The following is a 22,902-nucleotide window of genomic DNA, read 5'->3' as shown; positions in this document are numbered from 1 at the left end:
TGCAGACAAAAGCTCAGGAACTCCGAACCTGAGTATAATTTCCCTGACTAGCAATTTTGCAACTGTTCGCGCATCACAGTTGGTGGTGGGAAGTGCTTCCACCCACCTGGTGAACCTGTCAATTATCACCAGGCAGTATCTCTTTCTTTCTTTTCGCTCTACCATGTTTATGAAATCCATAGCAAAGTGGACAAGGTCCTTTTGGAGTGGGGAACTTCCCTGGTTGGAGTGGATTTCCCTTGTCTGTGTTATATAACAAACATGTCGCGCAACAATAGAGTTCTCATTTGCTGATTCAAATTTTGGCAAAACCATTGGGCCGAAATCTTCTCCTCCTAAATCTTCTGGTCCTCCTAAATCTTCTCCTAAATTCCCCCTTTGACGAATGGCTCACTCCATGAGCCAATCGGCACATATTAAAGGTCATGGTTGATGGTAAAAAGGGCATGCCAGACAAAAGATGTAGCCATAAGCCAGACCTATTAGTAAACCCTCTTGCTCTCCAAACCCCACTAGCATATGCTGAGTCTGAGTAGACAGTAAGTGCTTTTCTTGCTCCTAATTCACAATCTGTTTTCAGAACTAATAATTCTGCCACAGGTCCAGCATTGAGTGTTGTTCCAGTCATGCAGGTCTCTGGCTGGGCCCACCTCTTCCTCCAGTCCATGTTTGTGGATCCCCATAAGGTTGAGTGGTGAAAATCACATACCCTGCAAGCACCAGGTTCATGGGTGTGACTGATGTAGCTGTGGGGAAGCTGCAGGCTGTGGTTGTGGTGAGCCTGTAGAAACAACTTTGAGCAGCCATCATATTGTGAGTAAAACCACCACTTCCTTTCTCGATGTGTGCAAGCTGGGCCTTCTTCAGTGCAGTGTCTAGCCCTCCCTTTCTTTCTCTCTGAATAGGTCACTCTTGGATGGTGGCACATTGTACTTTTCTTTTGCTTCTTTAGTAGTTTGTGGGGTTTTTTCTTCTTCTTTTCTTCAGGCGGCCAAATGTCTAGGGTCTTTCAGTCTGTTCCTTTCTTGTGGAGTGAGTTTGGGTGGACCATACTTGGAATATTCCTCCCTCTTGGAACTGTGCTTCCTTTTCCCATCCGATTCTATTGTTCTCTCACGTCGCTTGTTGCTGCTGTTGTGTCGTCCACCTCCTTCATCAGAGTCCCCTTGAGGATAATTGTGGTCGCTTCTCCATTTTCTTCTGTCAGTGGTATGAGAGGGTAGACCTGTATATAGTCGCCCGGGGGTCCTCTGGGTTGATTTTCATACAGCCGCAGGGTAGTAGGGAGTACTCCTGTTCCGCCTCTGTCCTGACTAATTCCTTTCCTCCCACATTATATTGCTCTCTCCAGCTTTAGTTTGGTCACGGTAGTCTTGTTCATGAAGATCTGATCTTCCAGCATCATCATTCCTATCACAGTTTCTGATACAAGGGGATTCTTCTTTATGCCCTTCTTTTTGTCAATTTCTCTTGTCTGAATTATCTCCTTGACTATATCCAACATAGTCTTTTATCCAACATAGTCTTTTACAGGCTACATTGCTCCTATCTCCTCATTCTGGTTTGACTGTGTGTTAGAGGAATTCTAAATTCCTATATGTTTTGTAGCCAAAACCAAATTCACACTCTATCTATTTCATAATAATTTGTAGGATTATCATTTGCATGAAATAGCGAGAGACCAGTCTTAAAAACAAGTTCAGCATTTATTCTTAATGAGTACTGGCCCAAAATACAAAGAACATTACATTTTAAAGAGAAGATAAAAATGACGTCATCAGTTCTCACACTTTCTCCGATCCACACAATAGCGCAGGGTCTTCAGGTCTGGAGATTGTCTTCTACTCCCCTCATAAAGCAAACATTCCAATCTGTCTAAAAGATATACTCTTCTCCACTAATGGAACATCAAAGAACATTCTTATCTGAATAAAGAGATATACCCTCCTTCTCCCTTAAACCCGCAAGGTACAGACAATTCATTCGTTTTACCTACATTTTCAGTCCTAGTTTAACCAAAAACCCATACATTTCATACCACAACATAATAGTATTAAAATTAATGGTTCTAATTTAAATGTATACATAATTAATAATTTCAACTATAATTTCCTCCAACACTGTGCCATGGTGCTCCAGCTTTTTATTTAGATAGTCTGCATGTAATGTGTTTTCCCATTTCATCAGGGTTATCCTAAAGTGGGTGTAATATGTATGCATATGTGCATATAAATTCTTCTCTATCCCCTTTCAGCGTGTGTTAAACAACAGTAGGTGATACTGTAATCCTAATTCTACTCTCACTTATTCCAGGCTATAGTAAATGGTTCTACTAAATTCAAATATATTTCACATACGGGCCTCACAGAGACAACCCCATGATAGACTTCAATTCCTAATATTATATCTTAAGGGTGAAGAGTAACAGTAATATGTTATTCACTAGTGTCCCCTGGTGATAGCATCACAAAGTCATTTTCTATGAAAATCTCTACAGAACACAACTTCCTTGTAATAATTTGACTGGTATATTAAAGGTTGTACATCTCCTATACTGTCCTATGGTAGGAAAGTGTAACAAATATGTTCAACCAAATAACTTCTGTCCTACTCCTAACTTTTTATTCCGCCATTGGGCCATTACCTAATAAAAAAACTTTCATCCACAAACAAAACAAACAAATAAAACGTACAACACACTATTCATAAACAACTCAACACTGGGTAATTCTCACAGAATTTCCATTACAAAAAGTACAAATAAACCCGTTTTCAGGTCATTTTCGTTGAATTACCTCAACAAAATAAAAAAACTCATATTTGGGTATTGTTTGTTTTATAGGTATTATCTTTATCAAACCCGCCTTTTCTGATACAATGACAGAACTCCATCCTGCCGTCTTCACTTCCAAAAATCCATTTCTTATACTATTCCAATCATTCCAATAATGCCTTTATCTATATACTGTTCCTCATCCTCCTCTTTATCAAAAATCCACTTATAACGGCTCTCAGTCCTCAGACCAAATAACCAATTCTCGATTCGTTTATCACCTCACCCACTGCGCATTTCACTCACACCAAACACATAAGGACAGACAACATATTATTTCTATCTTCCAGGTGTCATTCTGTTATCGCCTGTTCCAGAACTGTTCACGCTGGATACAGCTTCTGCTCCCTAACTAAACAATCTATCTTCCAGGTGTCATTCTGTTATCGCCTGTTCCAGAACTGTTCACGCTGGATACAGCTTCTGCTCCCTAACTAAACAATCTATCTTCCAGGTGTCATTCTGTTATCGCCTGTTCCAGAACTGTTCACGCTGGATACAGCTTCTGCTCCCTAACTAAACAATCTATCTTCCAGGTGTCATTCTGTTATCGCCTGTTCCAGAACTGTTCACGCTGGATACAGCTTCTGCTCCCTAACTAAACAATCTATCTTCCAGGTGTCATTCTGTTATCGCCTGTTCCAGAACTGTTCACGCTGGATACAGCTTCTGCTCCCTAACTAAACAATCTATCTTCCAGGTGTCATTCTGTTATCGCCTGTTCCAGAACTATTCACGCTGGATACAGCTTCTGCTCCCTAACTAAACAATCTATCTTCCAGGTGTCATTCTGTTATCACCTGTTCCAGAACTGTTCACGCTGGATACAGCTTCTGCTCCCTAACTAAACAATCTATCTTCCAGGTGTCATTCTGTTATCGCCTGTTCCAGAACTGTTCACACTGGATACAGCTTCTGCTCCCTAACTAAACAATCTATCTTCCAGGTGTCATTCTGTTATCGCCTGTTCCAGAACTATTCACGCTGGATACAGCTTCTGCTCCCTAACTAAACAATCTATCTTTCAGGTGTCATTCTGTTATCGCCTGTTCCAGAACTGTTCACGCTGGATACAGCTTCTGCTCCCTAACTAAACAATCTATCTTCCAGGTGTCATTCTGTTATCGCCTGTTCTTAGTACATATAACAGATAACACACATTGACATACAGCAATTACCACACATTCATTGACTTATACATGCACATTTTAGGTTCCTTTGTTTTTATAATTACAAAGAGGGAGGTGGTGCTTTTACGTACCAGCGAAACACTGAACACCCACTTCTTCTAAATTACAGACTTCGATATAACAGGTGTCTGCTTACCTTGTATTTTGGTGATCAGAGAAGGGGGTTCAGGTTGGAAAATAACCACCCACAAACAAGAGTGGGAAACCAGACTGCCTAAGTGTGGTTCTCAATCAGAGACAACGATTGATAGCTGCCTCTGATTGGGAACCATACCAGGCCAAACACATAGAAATACAAACATAGAACAAAACATAGAATGCCCACCCCAGCTCACGCCCTGACCAACCTAAAATAGAGACATAAGAAAGGAACTAAGGTCAGGATGTGACAGTAGTATAACACTTACACTTACGCCCTTCTGGCAAGCTTGTTTCAGAGAAAAACAGACACTGTCTCTCTGTGTCTTGCTATAACCATTCAAAATTTGGCCATGTTGTCAATCCAGCATGACTTCTGCCACACACTGGTCCCTTTTCCCCTCGTAATTTAGCCTACTGTTCTGATTTGATGGTGCACATGTAGCCTATAACTTGTTTTAGAGAAATGTAATAATGTAATATTGTAAGAGCTTTCATTGTCTACTTATATGCCCCCTTTATTTATCCTCCGGTTCTGACTTAGTGTGCAGGGAGAATACTATCAGAACGACCCATGTTCTGAATCCTGTCGCTGTATATTTCAAAAGTGCTGAACAAATAGTTATATTGACTACGTCCATCCTAGCTCGCTCATTAATGTCTTAATCAAAATTACGGATTGCCTCTTATCCGCTCGTCGTCCCCTATACTTTGTACATCTCAATTGTCAATAGAAACCACATTTGTTTAAGCAAGTCAGCCATATCCACTATATTATCTAAAAATGGAAAGAGCATTGACGACGGGGAGAAAAGAATCCTGCAGTTTGAGGTCATGTGGCAGAAAGTGATAAGTACAATGGAGATATGGGTTGAGGCTCGTGGTTCTGGGCAAGTGTGATGTAGTGATGCTTGTATAATGTCGTTGTTTGTATGTGTATGTTTTGTATTTTCTCTAAAATATCAAACCCAATCTTTTAAAAAAGTAGAGAGAAACCTAAGGTTGAAAACCTAGCGTGGGTGGATTTCCCAGAGTTTCCTGTTCAGCAACTTGCATCTGAAGAAACCACAGACATAAACTGCAACAAAAAAAAGAACCGCCTTTATCTTTCAACATCCAGCTCTGACAGCAGTAGCAGTTTAGTGTCAGTTCATGCTAGTCCTCCAGAGATGACTAACGCCACCTGCAACATCACCCACTACAGGTACCCTCTCTTCACGGCCACCTACAGTGTCGTGCTGGCCCTGGGTCTTCCCCTCAACACCCTCTCTCTATGGCTCCTGTTATGCCGCTTGAGAGTCCGCTCGGTGCCCTTGATCTACATGGCCAACCTGGCCCTCTCAGACCTCCTCTTCACCCTCTCCATGCCCTTCCGGATCCTGTACTATGCCAGGCGCCACTGGCCCTATGGACACCTGGCCTGCATAGTCTCTGGGACTCTGTTTAACGTCAACCTCTACTCCAGCTCGTTCTTCATCATGTTTATTAGCGTGGACCGGTTCCTGGCTGTGGTCTATCCTCTGCGCTCACGCCCGCTGAGGAGGATCGGTGTGGCTTGCAAGGCATGTGCGGCCGTATGGGTGTTGATTGGTGCCATGGCGGTGCCAGTGGCACTGACTCACCATCCCAGACAGAACCAGTGCGTAGGGTGGCGTTGCTTCGAGGGCTACACTCAGGACGAGTGGCACATTGGGTTCAATATTATCTGCGTGGCTGCTATTGTGGGAAATGTCATTCCGTTCGCTGTAATCGTGGGCTGTACGGTGGTCGTGGTGCTTACGCTGAGAGTGCAGAAGGCCTCCTCTTCTTCATCCTCTTCCTCTATGGATAAGAGCCAGATGGTGTGGCTGCTTGTGATCAACCTTTTGATCTACACAGTGTGTTTCATCCCCTTTCATGTTGCAGTAGTCCTATATGGGCTCCACAAGCTACAATTCCTACAATCCCAGTTCCCCTTCTTTGACTTCCTTAATGGAACTATCTGCTTGGCTTGTGCTAACAGCTTCCTGGATCCTCTCATCTACTACTTCAGCTCCAAGATTCTGAAGATAGGGAGAGGGAATACAGGAACTGGTGTTTAATTCCATGGTTCTGCCTAGTTCTGCCTGTGGAGTGGAGGAGTGGCATTAGTAGTGGTGAGAATGCTAGAGATGGTCTTGAACAAGTTAATGGTGGACTTTGTTGTTCTTACATCTTCTATACTGTATTCATGTGTGCGTGTGAGAAGTCAAATGGCAAATGGAAGGCAATTAGATTGGTTAGGGTGTTGACTTAAGAAGCACCCTCATTTGTCCGGTATCGCTTAAAGTCTCATTTTTGTGAAAACTTCTTTCTTCTGTCTATTATGAGTGTGATGGGGAACGAAATGTCAGTTGTGGTGTGTTCATGTGGCAGGAAAGAGAGATGTCACTAATAGCCCCTGAAGTATCGTAGATACATAATTAATGTACCAAATGTTGTATATGACTGTTAAATTGTAGCTTCGTCCTTTATTGTTATATTTTATAAAGCCGTTTTATAAACCTGTTGATTGTCTTCCTCTGAAGGGAGGATGTAGATGAAACGTAGCAATGTTATTTTCTCTGATTATTGGTCATTGGTCTGACTTCTGTGCTTGGATTTGCCACAATTGAATGATGGATTGTGGGAATGTTTCTTTTTATAGAAGAAATATATTCAATGTTTATTTAGCCTTTGTATTCTCATCTGTCATTCTGTTTCTCTAAAACACACACACAGGACAATGAAAATTAAAAAGATAAAAGCAGTGGTTAGATATAAGCAGTGTAGTTTAATTGTTTATTCATTAGGTACTGTGGTAGGATAAGCTATTACAAGTCAAATGACAGTACAGCATGGCGAGTCAGAAGAGAAGGGGACAGATCATGAAAATATACAACATACGGTAGTTCCCTTTAAAACAGCAACAGAATTCCTTCATATCATCCAGTATAGTAAAAAAAATGTTAAGAGAGCAAGACAGGCAAGCAATGAAGAGATAGTAGATCAGGATAGCAGGTATGGAACCTGGCTACAAGGATTCAACTGCAGACAAGAGGCTGAACCCACTAGACAGAAGGAAGAGGACAACCACGTCCCAATGCTCCACCCTTCTCCTGAAGTGTTCACTTGCACACAGAATCAGGAAGTAGCCAAAGACACGCAGAAAGAAAGAGTTGAATTCTAAAACCTGTCCCACCGTAGGGCAATTTATAAAGCTAGATCCATCCCCAAATATGCCTAAGTAACACTCTCACAACTCCACATAGCGTTACTGACTATATATTTGGTTCCGTTGGCCCATTGAAAGCACTGCTACTTCAGTCTAAGCCATGTGAGAGCCAGACAGAGTCAATGAGTGGAAGATACCACAAAGAGGGACAAACCATAGAGAAATGATCAGTCAATCACAAAACAAGTTTAGATAAAAAAATCTATGCATATACAGTATATATTGCTTATAGGATAATACATATACACAATTCATGATTTACATAACAGGCGAAAAAACATTAAAATATACGAGGTATGTTTCGGGCATTTCTGGACAACAAGAAATCATGGGTTCACTTTGGTTGAACCGAGAGACCAATAAAAACAAGTCTGTCTGCACAGCGCATGAAGCAGCATTATGCCCAATTCTCTTCACTGTTACGCACACTGCACAGGGTTACAAAGAGAAGAAAAGTCAAATACAGAAAGGATAAACATGCCAACTCAATCTGAATAGATTGAAGTTAAATCCCGAGACAACTCATCTGATTATGCTGGCGTCAACCTCAAATTAAGACATATCAAATCCCAAAGAAACATCTGTGCAACATGACATTTAAACCCAAGGAACAAAAAAGCTAAGGATTCACTGCATTACCGGCATTATCAAACTATACAGACCATTGGAATACAAAAAATAAATAAAACCAACACCAGAGCAGTAAACAACCCTTCAACTTGGGACAAAATAAGGAATAAAAGAAAACATTAAAACCAATAACTATTTGGACAAACAAAATCTTTTTAAAGTGCAATATAACGCCTAAGGAAGGTGCGAGGTATGGTTTAAGAGTTGGCTTGGTGGTGTAGGGAGGTCATCTTGCCATCTTCTCCCTCGGAAAAGTTAGACCCTGTCACAGATCACCGTCTCGACAACAAAGGTGTTCTCAAAGTGACGGATGCTGTGGCAGTTCCTCGCCTCGCGCTTGTCGATGCCTGGAGAGAGGGATGGAGAAGAAGAGAATAGGTAAAGCTTACATCCAGCGTTATGTGTCATGTTCAATTATGTTCTACCTATAACAAACGTTTGATATGATATGGTTTGGGATATCTATTGTGCTATTGCTGTGCTGGGTTACAGAGGTGCTGGCCACTCCCCATTTGTGTTCATATATCCACATATTTGGCACCTAATAACCATTATGATACAGTTTATGAACAGGCATCCTCATAACACTAGATAGCTATAGCCCACTGCCTACCTCACTCACTGTTACCATGACTACCGGTACCAGCCTCATCTTGGATCAATGGAGTCGCCTATCAGTCCATATGTGTTCAGTGTCAAGGAAGCATGTTACATCAATGCTCTGGTTCTATAACTGGCCAATCACAGAGCCACATGGAGTGAATTCCTACTGCGCAGCACTTCCTTCCCCACGCACACTGCCTGATGGTGTGTTGGAGAAATGACGCACAAACACACACGCTATGTCTCTGACATGATAATCATACAGGGGTGTGTATGTGGAAGTTTGCCAAACAACTCATATTGTGGGAGGCTAGCGCCTGGCGGAGCCCACACACATACGCGTATGTGCATGCTCTCACACACACACTCCCTGTCTAAGCCCACACAGGAAGCTCCGATATCGACATGGCCATCTCCATTTCCTCTGCGATGATGGGTTTCAAGTGGAGGATTCTTGACAGTCAGTGTTCCTCCCACCACACAGTCAATCAACCCAAGGATTCTCTGTTGACTCAGTGACTTCTGTGAAAACACACACTCTTCTGTTCTCCTCTCCTCTGTACAGGAGAGGAAGTGTCTAACTGATAGCATAGCACTTACATGCATCTCACGTTGACAAGGACATCAGTGTGGGTGTGAGTGCGAAATTGTACGCGGGTGTGTGAGATAGAAGGAAAAATAATATATGTGTGTGTGTAGTACTTACGTCGGCGTGCATCGCGTTGGCGTTTGAGGCGGTAGGTGTCTTTGCCGTAGCAGAGCCGGTGGATGAAGGGCCCCAGCTGTCTCATGTTCCTCACCCTCCCAGTCACCACCATCTCCTCCTGGATGATGTAGGTCTGGGGCAGATACGTCCCCCTCTGTTGGAGAGGGAGACAAACACACTTTATATCACAGGGTGTACACAGATTAAGTCAGATATGACCACAGTGTTCTACTGCAGGATACACACGCAAACAAACACCCAAGCAAAATGTCTCTGAAGGATACACACACACTCACACCTCTGACAGACATAACACAACAGCATACCTTGACATTGACCAGCAGCTCCCACAGGTTCCGTGGTGGCATGACCAGGGTGGTGTTGAGCTCAATCACGTAACACTTGTCCAGGGCAATGTCATGGTACGCAGTCAGACCCTGGAATTAGAAATGACAGCAACATTTGTATCATCAATTCCGAGGTATTGAATAACTTTTTACCTTTGCAGAAAGGGATTTGCTAACCACGTCTTGCAGCAGAGTTGGAGGAAGGAAGTGTCAGCACTCCAGTCCAGTCTGACACTTCCTAACAGAAAAGGTCTCATAAAACTTTCATTGCCTTGTAGACACATTCTTCAGAATCATATGCTCATATGTATACCAATTGGCAATGGGTGAGTCTTCTGGTACAAAATGGCTACCTTGTATCATACTTCACATTGGCTGTGTGTATTGACATAGGGATGACTGAGGTTCCCTTGGTTCTTACCCTGTGGAAGTCGTGGATGATGTCTGCTGGGTCGCTCCCTCCAAAATGGGGTACGGGCACGCTGATCTGCTCATAGTTGTCGTCCAGGTAGATGCCCACGTTCTCCTCCAGCTCCTGTCTGCCGTGCATGGGGGCGTGCACAGAGTCCTCATACAGAACCCTGCAGTGGAACAGACTGTCCTCGGGAATCTAGAACACACAGGGAGAACAGATCAGAATAGGGTTAGGATAGTTAGGGGGATATCTATCTGTGGTATATCTATATCATTGGTTCAATCAGAACCAATCTGTTTGTATGATTGAATATGTGAGGTATGATGTAGAAGGTAGTAGTAGCTACTACTGGTAGTTGTACAGTAGTATAGGTTAGCAAGGTGTGTGAGGTAGTATGTAAAAGTAATAATATTTGACCTGTAGTATGAAAAATAAGTGACTAATGGTAGTTGTGTAGTATAGTTGTATTATAGTACCTGTGGTATGAAGTAATAGCGATAGACATATATGGAGGCCAGCACCAGTCCTGACATGAACACCACCAGGCCAAAGGTGGAACAAAGCAGTCCGTTCAGATGAGACTTCTTGGGCCTCAGAGGAAGAACCAGCTCCTGGTGGAAGAAACAATGCACAGGTCAGTCCTACAGGCCAATGTTAGATAAGAGTGTTAAGAATTATCGGCAGGATGCTTCCACTATGAAACTGCCGTTTCCGTTTCACTCAAGTAGCTAAGCAGTGATCTTCAACCAAGAAGAAAAGCAGGACTGTGAAATCATCAAGTTCATCTGAGCAGAAATAATCAGTCATATAATATCTTAAGAGTGAACTCCTTACACAGCGACACTTTCCTGTGCTACACCCTACCAAGCCATATCTTGCTTGCTTAGTCTGTGATGAGATGACTCTGTCCTTGCCAAGTGGTTAGTCAGAGAGGAATTCTCCAAGACATACTGTAGGCTGAAGATGGCTCCTCATCCCAACAGCCCACCCACAGTCTATCAGCCCTACCGTCAGTCTGTTCGCTATTAGCGATACGCTAGTCGCTAGCTAGAGACGGTACCCACACACGGTTGCTAGGGACTACGGAGGATCAAACGGGATGAGACGGATTGTGTTGTGTGTGCCGAATAACGGCGAAGGAGGCTGGCACGGTTGTCTGGGAGCTCTATTCATAGACCTCTACTTCCAAGTGCCTTATTTATAGCTGTGACAGCTGTTACATCACCACCTCCGGTAGGAGGGAGATCAGAGCGATTGCGTGGAAGAGGAATCTCAAGCCGGAGATGGTATTCATAGGCTTTATACAGATTTGGTATATACACGAATCCTATGACGCCTTTGCAAGAATCCCCTGTCTCCCACCCAATGTAGACTATTTCTAAATCTGATGGAGGGTAGAGTTATCTAGCTCATAGGCCTACAGTTGCTCAGAGTTTGACAGTCCAACTGCAAAACTCACAATGCATTTATTCTGCCACCTGTAGAAATAAAATTCAATGTTTGCCACAAATGGCAGGAAAACACTATACTATCCAGGTGTTCTCTAACGACACAGACCTACAACTGTGGTGTCAACGCTAACAGAAACAACAGTGTGTGAACACTAAGAGTCAACACTTGGCAAAGGCTTTTTTAAATGCAAATCCAGTATGGCCACCCTTTTAGCAGCCCTCTGACAGTTATGTAACCAAATGTATATGTCTTATGACCCTCTACAGTGTGACTTCGTTTCTTTCCTCATCTCCTTTCCTTCATCTGGCTTGAATGCACAGAACATATGAAAGCCACCCGAAGTAAACCTATATTGTACCTACCATATTGCACCTGTGAAGTATTATCAGACTGCATAGATTAGGGTGATCATGACACAAGGAAAACAAATCGCATTACACATTTAAAGAAAATAATACAACAACCCCACTGCGCAGGTGCCCTCACGCGCTACCTTCTGGATTGGCCGGGGAAACCACTTCGGTGACGTAACCATAGCGCAGCAATAATGTCTCCATTTGTATGCACAATTTGCATCGTAATTATTGATGTGATATAACTTCACAATATCAACCTATAAACGTTTTGTCTTGAAAGCTTTCCATAAACATAACTATTATTCGACTTAAATTGCATAGGAGAGCTTACGATTCGTGGCTACATCTGTGGTGTATTCATTACGGCAACTGTTTAACGGAAGCAAACAGCAAAACGAGAGTTTCTATTGGACTAATTAAGGTAAGTTCCGGCCCATTTTGTTCAGTTTAAGAAACGTTTTGCAACAAATTCAGCGGAATGAATACACCCCTGCAGTGTGTCGTGAATACACCCCCCCCCCCCTCCCCCGCTAGCCTAAGAAGGTGACGTAATGTCAACATCCTCCGGCTGTGCTGTCTAGCTTGTATCGGTTTTAAAATGTTACTTTGGATCCGTGTTTCCAACGCGTTCACTGCAACAGTGTATCATTGCTGGTAACAATAGTACAAATAATACTAACAATAAATGATGTCGTGGTACTATATGCAAATTGATCTACTGCTGCTTTTATGTTCTGTTTTGGAAAAATAGCCTTGATATAATCGAATTATTGCATCTTGGTCAGAAAAAAAAATCCCTCTTTCTCCACAACGGTATGTCAAAACACGGAACATATAAAAGAGATGCTGAACTCACGTGTTCATAGGGCATGAGAATCTCGGCTTTGTCTCCATCGAGCTCCTTATCTGCTTTCTGCGCCGAGACCGACTGGAAAGTAATCTTTACCATCTTCACTTTGTCTATCTTTTTCAATACACTGACTTCCTCATTCGATGCTGGTTGATTATATAGTTGCACTGTTCTCTCGCCCCCGTCCTATCAAGATCCTTTCTGACCTCAGATAAGCGTAGCTGTGACGAACAACAGCATGTGGGACTCGAAAAAAATCATACCCTTATCACTTTTCAAAATAATTGTCGACATCCATATGAGGTTGATTCAAATGTTGCTTTTATTAGCCTGTTGTTTATGTTATTTTGTTTTATAATAATTGAGTTTGTATAGATATTGCTGTATTTATAACAGTTTGCACCTAAATGGACGTTTTTCACTGCATGAATTAGATTCAGAATATGGTGTTTATTTGCAAGATTCGTTAGGGGACCTTTATTTTGAAGGTTTGCACCAGATATGGGTATACATTCCTCATCTTATTTTTAGCGCTTTTTCTCTTCTGATTTGCCCGAATAAACTCTGATCATCCGGAAGTCTATAATGATACGCCTATACAGGAATGATACTGAAATTATCTCTTTAATGACGTGAAATCTGATATGTGAGAGAACGCTATGTGAATGTTAACCACACATGTATAATCACTACGGAGTCTGAGTTTACACACTGGGAAATTTACTTTGTGTTTAATTTAGCTGTTTAATTATTCTAAAGTAAATTAATAAACTATTCATATGAGATAACAACCCCTATAGCAATGTATTAGCTGTCTGTCTGTCAGATCGTAGCAATAGAGCGCAAATGGAGAAACATCTTCAATTAATTTCACAACTCTCAATAAAGATAAGCATTGGAGCCCATGTCCCAAATGTTGAGTTGGCCTACAATAATATATATAAACATTTTGATTTTGTCATTTTAGCAGATGTTCTGTCTGGACGTACAGTACAATCGAACCCACAACACCGGCATTCCAAGTGCCACGCTCCACCAACTAAGCCACATGGTGTTGAGAATACTTTCTTTAGCCTATTCAAGACTAAGGGTGGACGATATGTGACACATTTCCCGATTCAAATTTGGCCTAATGTCCCATTCTGTTAATTGTCTTGAATTGGGTTGAAATTGGCCTTAACTTTGGACATGACATGTATTAAGTGCCTTGGCCCACAACTAAACTTGAAATACACGTAAAGGTGACTAATTACGCAATGTGAGAATTGTCTGTTAATGTTGAACGATTCAATAGGCTAATGGTGTTTGCTAATGGTTTTGCAATTTGCTTAAGTGTTTGTGTTTTATGTGTTAAGTTATGATTAATTGTCTCTTTGCGATTTCTTGTTATAATTTAATTTCCATCTATCTATCAAAGCGTATTGGTCTCTGGAGCAGACTAGAATTGTGGGTTATAAAATAAAAAACTTATTTCGGGCTGGGACAGAAGCCAAAGAATATCCCTCTTGTGGTCTAGCCAAATCCTCTCCCTCTGCAGACAATTTCTATGGTGCACAGAGGACAAAAGGCTTGATCAGCGATTGGCTGATTCGCAAGTGCGCTGAACAATCTCTTGCTCGCGCAGTCAGCCCCTCTATTCACATTTAAATGAGGCGTTATAAATACCTACTACTACTGGCACTATCGTTGCGCTTGAGGCTGCATAACAAATCTAGTACCCGTCTGCGCAAAAGTACAGCTCGGCTTTGTTTGCAGCAGGGACCGGTGGCCATCTGTCCCATTTACGGAGTGTAACGGTCGTGTGGATTTACCAAACCTCGGGCAGTGTCTGGGTTAAACATCAACAACATGGCCCCCACTCACAATATCAAAAAAGAACTGAGTAGAGACGAAGATGAATACTATGGCATTAAAGTGGACAGAAAGGTAGGCAAAAGTGACGATAATTGTCGTGTATTGAGTGGTCTTTGATTTGACTAAATGTAGCCTAATTTATTAATGTGGCGGTGATTTTTATTTTTGTAGATCAGAAAGCCGTTGGTTGAGAAAAAGAGACGGGCTCGCATCAATGAAAGTTTGCAGGAACTCAGAGTTCTTCTCGCAGACACAGATGTATGTTTTTGCACATCTTATGTCACTTTATATCACATGCCCCCTCTCTTTGTGTAGCCTATTGTCGTTGCATTGTAAACCAGTTATTGACATTGTAGCCTATCAATATGCCATTCACAGTTACAATCAAAGATGGAGAATGCCGAAGTGCTGGAAATGACTGTAAAACGAGTGGAGAGTATCCTTCAAAACCAAGGACAAGGTAAACTATAGGATTATGCACTTATGCACATTAGACATTTTCACCCAACTGGTAGAATGTTGTTTGTGTAAGGCCTATGTTCAGTGTGTCTCATTTGTGTATCTCTCTAGCTCTGTTTATACCTGCCTCTAACATGCGTCCTTGATCCTGATCTTGATCTGATTTTGTCTGTTTACACTTATAAGATTTGATCACAATCAGATCACAATGCGTCTTTTAATCGTCAACACCTGTCTAAAAATGTGGGAAACATCAGAATGTGGACAGGATCAGGACCAATAATGAATGTTAGAGCCAGGTATAAACGGGGCTTCTGTTTGTGCTTTGTCAGAGGTAGACCCAGTGAACCAGGAGGCGAGTGAAAGGTTCGCTGCTGGCTACATCCAGTGCATGCATGAGGTGCACACCTTCGTGTCCAGCTGCCCGGGAATCGACGCGACTCTCGCGGCGGAGCTCATGAACCACCTCCTGGAATGTATGCCTCTGAACGACGAGGACAGACTCCAGGTGATGCTCCAGGATATTATGGCGGACTGCTCCACTAATGGCAGCAGCACTTGGCCCAGTTCTGAGGGCATTTACGCAGCACTGGTCTCCCCTGGAGGAAGGAGCATCCCCAGCGAAAGCTCCTCAACCCTCTCCCCAGCGCCCTCCACCACCTCCAGCGATGACCTGTGCTCGGATCTGGACGAGACTGACTCTGAGCAGAGTGACATCTCTGTGGACGCTGAAAACCAGGATGTTCTGAACATGCCCAGAGTGGCCTATTCCAAGTCCATGTGGAGACCTTGGTAGAGCCAAATTACTGTAGACCTACAACTGTCAGTTACTAGAGGAATAGCCTAAAAAAGTTATTGTGTTTTATTCTGTATACTTGAAGATACAATTCCTTGTAATCTTGTTAGACTGTTGGATGACAGATGTAGGAATAGCATGAGAAGTGGGACATTATCACTACAATGACTATACTTGGTAATGCAAAGTCTGGTTGCAAGTAGGCTAGAGGTGGCATCATTTTAAAAAGCAATTTTTGTGTCTTTTAGCCAGAATTCTAGGTTGTACAGATGTAAATATGTATTTGTTGATAGTATGGCTGTATAGAAAGTACCATGTCCTAGTACACCACACTCAGTAATGCCGTGTTGTGTGTAAATTATTTTATTTTTTATTTGTGTAGTTTTAATCAAATAAATATTTTATGTTATCTGTAACATTGTAATAACAAATGTTTTTCAGACAAATTGTCATACACTGACATAGTTAATTTCATTAAATTGATTTTCTCTTCATATTGGACTCCTATTTACTCAGCTGTGAACATTTTCACATGAAATAATGCACAATCTGTCTGTTGTTTCAGAGAAGTATATATTAGGGGGCTCCTGGGTGGCGCAGTGGTCTAAGGCACTGCATCTCAGTGCTAGAGGTGTCACCCTGTTTCAATTCCAGGCTGTATAATTGGGAGTCCTGTAGGGCGGTGCACAATTGGCCCAGCGTTGTTAGGGTTTGGCCATCATTGTAAATAAGAATTTGTTCTTAACTGACTTGCCTAGTTAAATAAAATACATATTGCTGTAGCACACTTCAAAAAACAGGGACCAGAAATGGTTAAATGCTTTCCTGCTAAACTAGCATCAAACAGTCATTCCACAGTAATCACATCTCAGCAATACACTGTGCCGTTTGTGTGTGTGAAGGTAGGCTTTGAAGTTTAATATAGGACTACTTTAGCACAGCTGGACCAGTGGGCCTTTATCAGGTGAGAATGTCTGGGTTTGGCCTTCTTGTCTTGCCTGGCTAACCAAACTCCTTGCTCTGGTCAAACGCTAAGCCATGCCCACGGACGCTAGTTTCTTCTCCTCAATGAGTCTAGATCTGAGTTCCTCCCCAATGATTTCAACACCCTTAGCGGAGTTGCCAACAACCAGATGTATCCGGTTTTCAGGGATACAGCTAATTCAACCTAGTTTCCTTTTCTACTAAAAAACGGATGTCGGAACTCCGCTCAGGCGTTTTAGAACTCGGCTAGGCCTTTTCATTTTCGCCTGCCATGTTAGGTTAGAGTTCTAGAACCCACACATTCAAACCACTCTGATTGGTCCCAGAAACCGATGGGTTGGGCCAAGCCAGAACAGTGGGTAAAGCAGAGTTTTTAAATTCTCTAATTGGTTAGAAATGATTACATCGCTGATGACTTTGTTTTGTACAACACACCTAATTTTGACATCACAAATGACTTCTGGTTGCAGTCTAGACTGAAGTATGTAGGGAACATAGAGCCGTGGAAGAATTCATTTGGAGTTGTCAGGCAACTTCTTCTCAACAATGCAGTGTGAGATCTGGCACCTGGTTCATTTGATGGCCTTCATTTGTATTCTGACAGCGTTAAATTCCTCCTTGAAATTTGACAAGCAGTAATACTACTAGCTACTTAGCAATTTCATGAAGTTGGCTTTAGATATCCCGGATAGGTTCCCAATCACCCAACCTCATAGCTAGCTACCAAGAAGGCATTTCAGGCTATCAATCAAGTTTGTGTAGCCAGCCTGACTAACTATCTTAGCTGGCATGCCTGTGGTCAAGGTTGCTAGACTTTAGAAAAACAAGCAATAACTAAATGTACTGATTCTTCTTTTACCCAGATGTTAGCAGAGATGCAGAGATTATTTTGTTTATTTAAAAAAGAACCACAAGTCAGGGGAATACAGACAGCTCAAGAGTTATGCTTAGAGTTAAGCATAATGATTATGGCTCTAGATTGCAGGAAAAGCTATTTGAACATGTTTTTAAATTCTGAGACTTACAGATCACAGCATAGCCCCCTCTGGCCACCCTCACATATGTTGTGCCTTCTCATATTTTTGGGCTGCATGATCTCAGACATTTGTATTATTTCATTTAACTAGGCAAGTCATTTAAGAACATATTCATATTTACAATGATGGCGTACCTTGGCAAACCCTCCGCTAACCTGGACCAATTGTGCTCCGCCACTCGGGAGCCATTGAACATGTGCTTAGTGCCGAACAGGTAGATGGACACCAAAATAATATTTCTCTCTGCTCACAGCTTTTCTTCTATCCCTTTCAGACAAAACTGGCACTCTTTTAAGAAGTAAACCGTTTTAACATGAAAGATGTCGCAGCAGCACACCACATCAAAGGCACCTAAAATCAATATCAAAGCCCCTCTCCTCGGTTCAGTGGCCGGCCTGTAAAGTGACATCTTGGATGTTGCTCTGATGTCCTCAAGTGTCACTTCTGACACATCGATATTTACTTATCGCTGCCCCATACCAACGCAGCGTGCGTGTTGGTTTGTGACAACTCAACAAATAGGCATACTCTGTAACATAGTCAAGCCAAGGTGGCTCAATAACGATTGGATAAATTGTATTTTAATTCTGTACCTGAAATCCACATTATTAGGGGACATTCACAGACTGTTTTCAGTTTGTGATGGAGCCGACTCCGGATTAGCGGAACCCCAGAGGTGGCGTCACAGCAGGAGGGGAGCTGTCCAGTTTCACACCTGATCCTCAAATTGGGAGAGGTGCGAATTGCGAGGGATGTGAATTACGGTGGTCGCTTTGATCCACGCTGCTAATAGCCGTGGGAGAATCTTCCCCACCGTCTGTCCGCCTGTCTGCCTTCCTGTCCAGTTTCCACTGATAATCTAGCCATGCTGTGGCTTTTTATTTGAAAGCATGAGGATTTTATGTGACCCTCTCCTCTTGCATTTTTAGGCAAATATTACGTGTTCTTTCTATACTGCAGGGGGAAATGGAAATACTAAAATAGCCTACAGTGGTTGATAGGCCTATTTTGAAATGGCACACATTCGAACGTGCAGGCCTAGGCTACTGAAGTGAGCATATGGCCAATTCAATCAGTAGCCCATCTGTGTGTCAGAGACCTCTATAATCCCAGAACGCTCCGACTTAAACTCCAATTCAGCAGCTCTGCAAGTTAAAATGTCAAAATTACGTTCCTTGAACACCAAATATTGAGGTTCGCTGAGAAACTATTTACTCACTCCCATTACAGACATACCGTCTGTACATCCAAGAAAGGTCCAAAGATAAATGTACATACAACCGAAAAGAATGCCTCTTCGGAGCGGTTGTAGACTTTCCGACCTGTGCGTTTCCACATACGGAGCTTGGAGGTGCCGAATAGGCATTGTTTTAGGTTGCTTGTCAATTTTATATTTAGACCTTTTTGGAAGTACATACCGGTCATAACGAGAGTAAATTAAGATAGTTGCTCAGTGAAAATCCATACTTGGTGATCAAGGAACGTATTTTGACATTATAACGCTTGCAGAGCTGCTGAATGGGAGTTTGAATCGGAGCTTTCTGGGTGTCAGAGAGGTCTCTAACGCACAGATACTGGTTCAAATGGCCAATCATCTCACCAAAGGTCCATTTCTGTAACTGATCAAGTTGTTCACACAAAGTAGGCCTACTTATTACCGAGGCCCTCTCAATTCTCAAATTAAGAGCGTGCCATTAATCATCTACCTAAATTAACATAATTAATAAAGAACTAAAACCACGATGAAAGAGTTGCAGTGAAATGATAGGAAAACCATAAAATGGGCCTTTTCGGTTAAAGTTATAGCAGGTTGTGAACGTCAAAATAAGCACTTGGGAGCGGATCTCCTTCTTTATAGACAATAGGCTATTTCCACTGAAAGGTAATAACCACTAGGCCTAATATCCACAATGGCCTGCTTCCTGAATACACACAAACACGAAAAATGTACCCTAACATTTGGCATGAAATAAATACATGTAAATTAACCCCTACTTGATTTTATTACATTCGTCAAATGTTTGTGTTTTCATAAAGTAGCATAGAAAAGTGTGAATATATTGAAATCTTTCATTTAGAAACATTATCAACACAGCATAGCATTTTTGTTTCATAAAGAGTAGCCAAGAAAAGTGTAAATATATTGAAATCTTTCATTTTTATTTTGAAACATTGTCAACACAGAATAGCAACAAAAAAAAAAGTCCACATTTTAGAGTGACTATCCAACAACACAATAAATACAGAAATACAAGACAATCTGTACAGAAATAATTTAGGAAAAGTGCAGGTCGACAATTTGTGTGTTTAGAGTGTTCGCACATTTTTTAAATGTTATGCTTTATATTTGAAGAATAGACAGGAGTCTTGACAAATGCCTTCGACATCTGTTCCAATTGCTTTATGCCCGTGTAATAAACTACGCAGCTGTAAATGAGAACTTGTTCTCAACTGGCCTACCTGGTTGAATAAAGGTGAAAAAAAAAAAAAAAAAAGTGCTTTGATTGCTATACAGTTCCAAGGCCAGCAAGCCTGATAACGCTACAGTCCCAGTCGGTATTCAGGTAATAATAAGAAATTCCCCTTGACCACCGCAACAAACTGACGAAAATCAACATACTTTCATATCGACCCTCATTGTAAAAGAGCCAACTTCGTTGTCGATTTTTTGTTAAATAACAAAAATGCTGAAAAGATGCTGTGTTGTTCAGTGTACATGTAACCAGGTACAAAATCCTGACCCAGGGTTTGCAATCCTCCCAGGTAAGGAACTAAAGCCTATGAGAAGAGCCCTGTGGCTTCAGGCTATTCGGTGTGGGAGACGGGGAAATGTGGGGACCCGGGGTCCATGTAGGCAGGGGCACAACTTTGGTTTTAGAAATAGGTGTGTGTATGTATGTGTGTGTGTGTGTGGGGGGGGGGGCTCATCTAAAGCTCATTTCCTGCATTTCTACACTATCTAATGTGACCCTTCAGGAGTCACTTTTATTGTAAATAAGAATAGAATATGTTTCTAAACACTTCTACATTAATGTGGATCCTACAATGATTACGGATCATCCTGAATGATTAGTGAATAATGACGAGTAAGACATTTTAGACTGGGGCATTCAAACATATCTGTATCAATTCATCATCATCATCAATAGTGTCTCTCAGGTCTTCCTCACATTTTTGTTTGACATGTTTAGTGTCATTGGGAAAACCTCTAGCAATTTTAGAGGTTTGTCTCCCTTAAAATAGTTTCAAGCTTCTGGATTGTCCAGTGTTTGCTGCACAGAGAGAATAAGAGCCAATATATTATGCTTGGTCCGAAAATTTGTTCGGAGGCTCCGTATGGATGGTGTGACACAATTGCGAAGCCTCCGAAGGCACGCAGATTGCGCACTGCACTGCATCACCGTTCACCTATCAAATGTTGTAACAATGCAGATGGCTCCGTATAGCTCTGCATTGACACGATTGTTGACGGTAGGTGAGGGCGGGAGGTCCTGTATAAACACAAACTCACTTCCTTGACAACTTCCTTCACAACAGCTCTGCGCTGCTCTGCGAAGCGCAAGAAGTATGAACGCCTGGACTTCTGCAGAGGCCGTGTCACCGTAGAATGCTGCACGGCCAATGCAGACATCAGAATGACTGTGCTGCACCTTTAAAGTGTAGCATCTGCAAAAGTTCACCTTAGCGCCGTCACAGACTGGCCTTCTCTGGTTGCCTGACCCTGCTGAGACCCCTGTCACCACCTGATCCTGCTCAGATGAGGCATGACAAAGAATTACATTGGTATACCTTGATACACTATATTGTCCAAGAATAGTATCAATGGTTCAATCATTGAAATTACCATTATTCCCAGATCCCAGAATGTAGCCTACCCATCAACTCAAGATGGAACGTTGTATCCATTCACTGGTTGTTATAATATACTGCAAAAAAAACAATCACCTGAGCTCGGAGCTAGGTAGTTCAATCCCTTCAGACACAATTTCAGTCGAGAGGGGATGAAACATGTAACGTTAATGCATTAGCTAAGGCTGCATGTCAGTTACACTACTAACTCAAAAAAAAATATGTAACAGCAGTTGCCTTTCCAGCTACATCAGTCAAATAAAGAGTATCCACAACACACACAGACAACAGCTGTTTCTACACGCTCTATGGTGTCGTGTGGTCCTAAATTAAACTGCCAAACAGCCTGCCCGACCACTCTGAGGTGTGCGCATGGTCTTAAAGCACACCCATGCTGCTTTTTGTATCACAGTACAATGATAAAACTGGGGAGGGGACAAAAATGCAATTTCAGAAAGTGGGGTCATGCCCCCCATCCCCAGTGAAAGTTGCACCCCTGCAAGTAGGTACACGTAGCTATGTGTGTGGCAAACATTTCATCACAGGTAAGCCATTTAACCTGTTTAGTGTAGTCTGCTTAACTCCACTCACTACTTGTAGCTGTATAGTCTGTTTGTTTGGGTTGTTGGTCTTGGCGAGCTAGCTGTAACACTCACTCATGTGACTGCTAGCATCGTCATGAAAAGAGGCTTGAGGGAAGCCCTTACAATTTTACGGTCTTTCTAAGTAGTGAGACTGCTCAGGAGCAGGCAATGTTGAAAAGTAATAGACATGTTGTACTTTCCTTAAATGTAGTTTTGTAATTGACTAAAACAAGTAGACAAGAAAATTGCGTTTGAAAAATGTCAAGATTTCCCTCTGAGCCAATAGGGTAACCTATATCCTAGGTAATCACCTATCTAATACCGACTGGGAAAATGATTAGTGTTGTGTTTGGGAAAGCTGATCCTAGGACACTCTTTCCTCAAACATTGCCGCATGAGAGCGATGCGCGTAAGTTTATGACAGAACACGGGGGACGTCTTATAGAATGCCAGCAAAAAAAATACAATTTACATGTTGCTTATGAGTGCATTTCACACTACGTTTGGATTTTAAGGCTCGTATGAATGTCCTGTTTAATATTATGTTTGCGTCCTCATCGCAAATCAACTGCATTAAATGTAAAAAA

General features: G+C 42.0%; 3 protein-coding genes across 4 annotated transcripts; 2 read left to right on the top strand and 1 right to left on the bottom strand.

Annotated features, from left to right (window-relative positions):
- The first annotated feature begins 5,286 nt into the window (after positions 1-5,286).
- Positions 5,287-6,882, top strand: lpar5a (lysophosphatidic acid receptor 5a). The gene has a single exon (XM_020467584.2). The coding sequence runs from the start codon at positions 5,331-5,333 to the stop codon at positions 6,240-6,242; it is 912 nt and encodes a 303-aa protein (XP_020323173.1). The 5' UTR covers positions 5,287-5,330; the 3' UTR covers positions 6,243-6,882.
- A 50-nt stretch (positions 6,883-6,932) lies between these two features.
- On the bottom strand, positions 6,933-13,004 carry LOC109874975 (integral membrane protein 2C). Of its 2 annotated transcripts, none has more exons than XM_020467065.2 (6): positions 12,759-13,004; positions 10,571-10,705; positions 10,101-10,289; positions 9,659-9,769; positions 9,333-9,486; positions 6,933-8,370 (listed from the first exon to the last, which is right to left on the bottom strand). In XM_020467065.2, exons 1-6 carry the CDS (start codon positions 12,849-12,851, stop codon positions 8,279-8,281), a joined length of 774 nt encoding a protein of 257 aa, XP_020322654.1. In that variant the 5' UTR covers positions 12,852-13,004; the 3' UTR covers positions 6,933-8,278. The 2 variants fall into 2 exon arrangements, with proteins under 2 accessions (XP_020322654.1, XP_020322655.1); XM_020467066.2 differs by lacking the exon at positions 12,759-13,004 and adding an exon at positions 11,909-12,048.
- Positions 13,005-14,285: 1,281 nt separating this feature from the next.
- LOC109875086 (transcription cofactor HES-6) lies at positions 14,286-16,357 on the top strand. The gene is made up of 4 exons (XM_020467248.2): positions 14,286-14,678; positions 14,778-14,864; positions 14,985-15,066; positions 15,398-16,357. Exons 1-4 carry the CDS (start codon positions 14,601-14,603, stop codon positions 15,859-15,861), a joined length of 711 nt encoding a protein of 236 aa, XP_020322837.1. The 5' UTR covers positions 14,286-14,600; the 3' UTR covers positions 15,862-16,357.
- Positions 16,358-22,902: the final 6,545 nt, after the last annotated feature.

The sequence above is a fragment of the Oncorhynchus kisutch genome, linkage group LG30 (assembly GCF_002021735.2).
Source record: "Oncorhynchus kisutch isolate 150728-3 linkage group LG30, Okis_V2, whole genome shotgun sequence".
NCBI classification, from domain to species: Eukaryota; Metazoa; Chordata; class Actinopteri; order Salmoniformes; family Salmonidae; genus Oncorhynchus; species Oncorhynchus kisutch.
This window is presented reverse-complemented; position numbering and strand designations above follow the sequence as displayed.

Coding starts and splice junctions, on each gene's coding strand:
- lpar5a (XM_020467584.2), top strand. CDS start 5,331: ATGACTAACGCCACCTGCAACATCACCCACTACAGGTACCCTCTCTTC.
- LOC109874975 (XM_020467065.2), bottom strand. CDS start 12,851: ATGGTAAAGATTACTTTCCAGTCGGTCTCGGCGCAGAAAGCAGATAAG. Junction 10,290..10,570: donor GCTATTACTTCATACCACAG/GTACTATAATAC, acceptor TGTGTGTTCTAG/ATTCCCGAGGACAGTCTGTT. Junction 9,770..10,100: donor TCATCCACGACTTCCACAGG/GTAAGAACCAAG, acceptor TTCTAATTCCAG/GGTCTGACTGCGTACCATGA.
- LOC109875086 (XM_020467248.2), top strand. CDS start 14,601: ATGGCCCCCACTCACAATATCAAAAAAGAACTGAGTAGAGACGAAGAT. Junction 14,679..14,777: donor GCATTAAAGTGGACAGAAAG/GTAGGCAAAAGT, acceptor TTATTTTTGTAG/ATCAGAAAGCCGTTGGTTGA. Junction 15,067..15,397: donor CCTTCAAAACCAAGGACAAG/GTAAACTATAGG, acceptor GTGCTTTGTCAG/AGGTAGACCCAGTGAACCAG.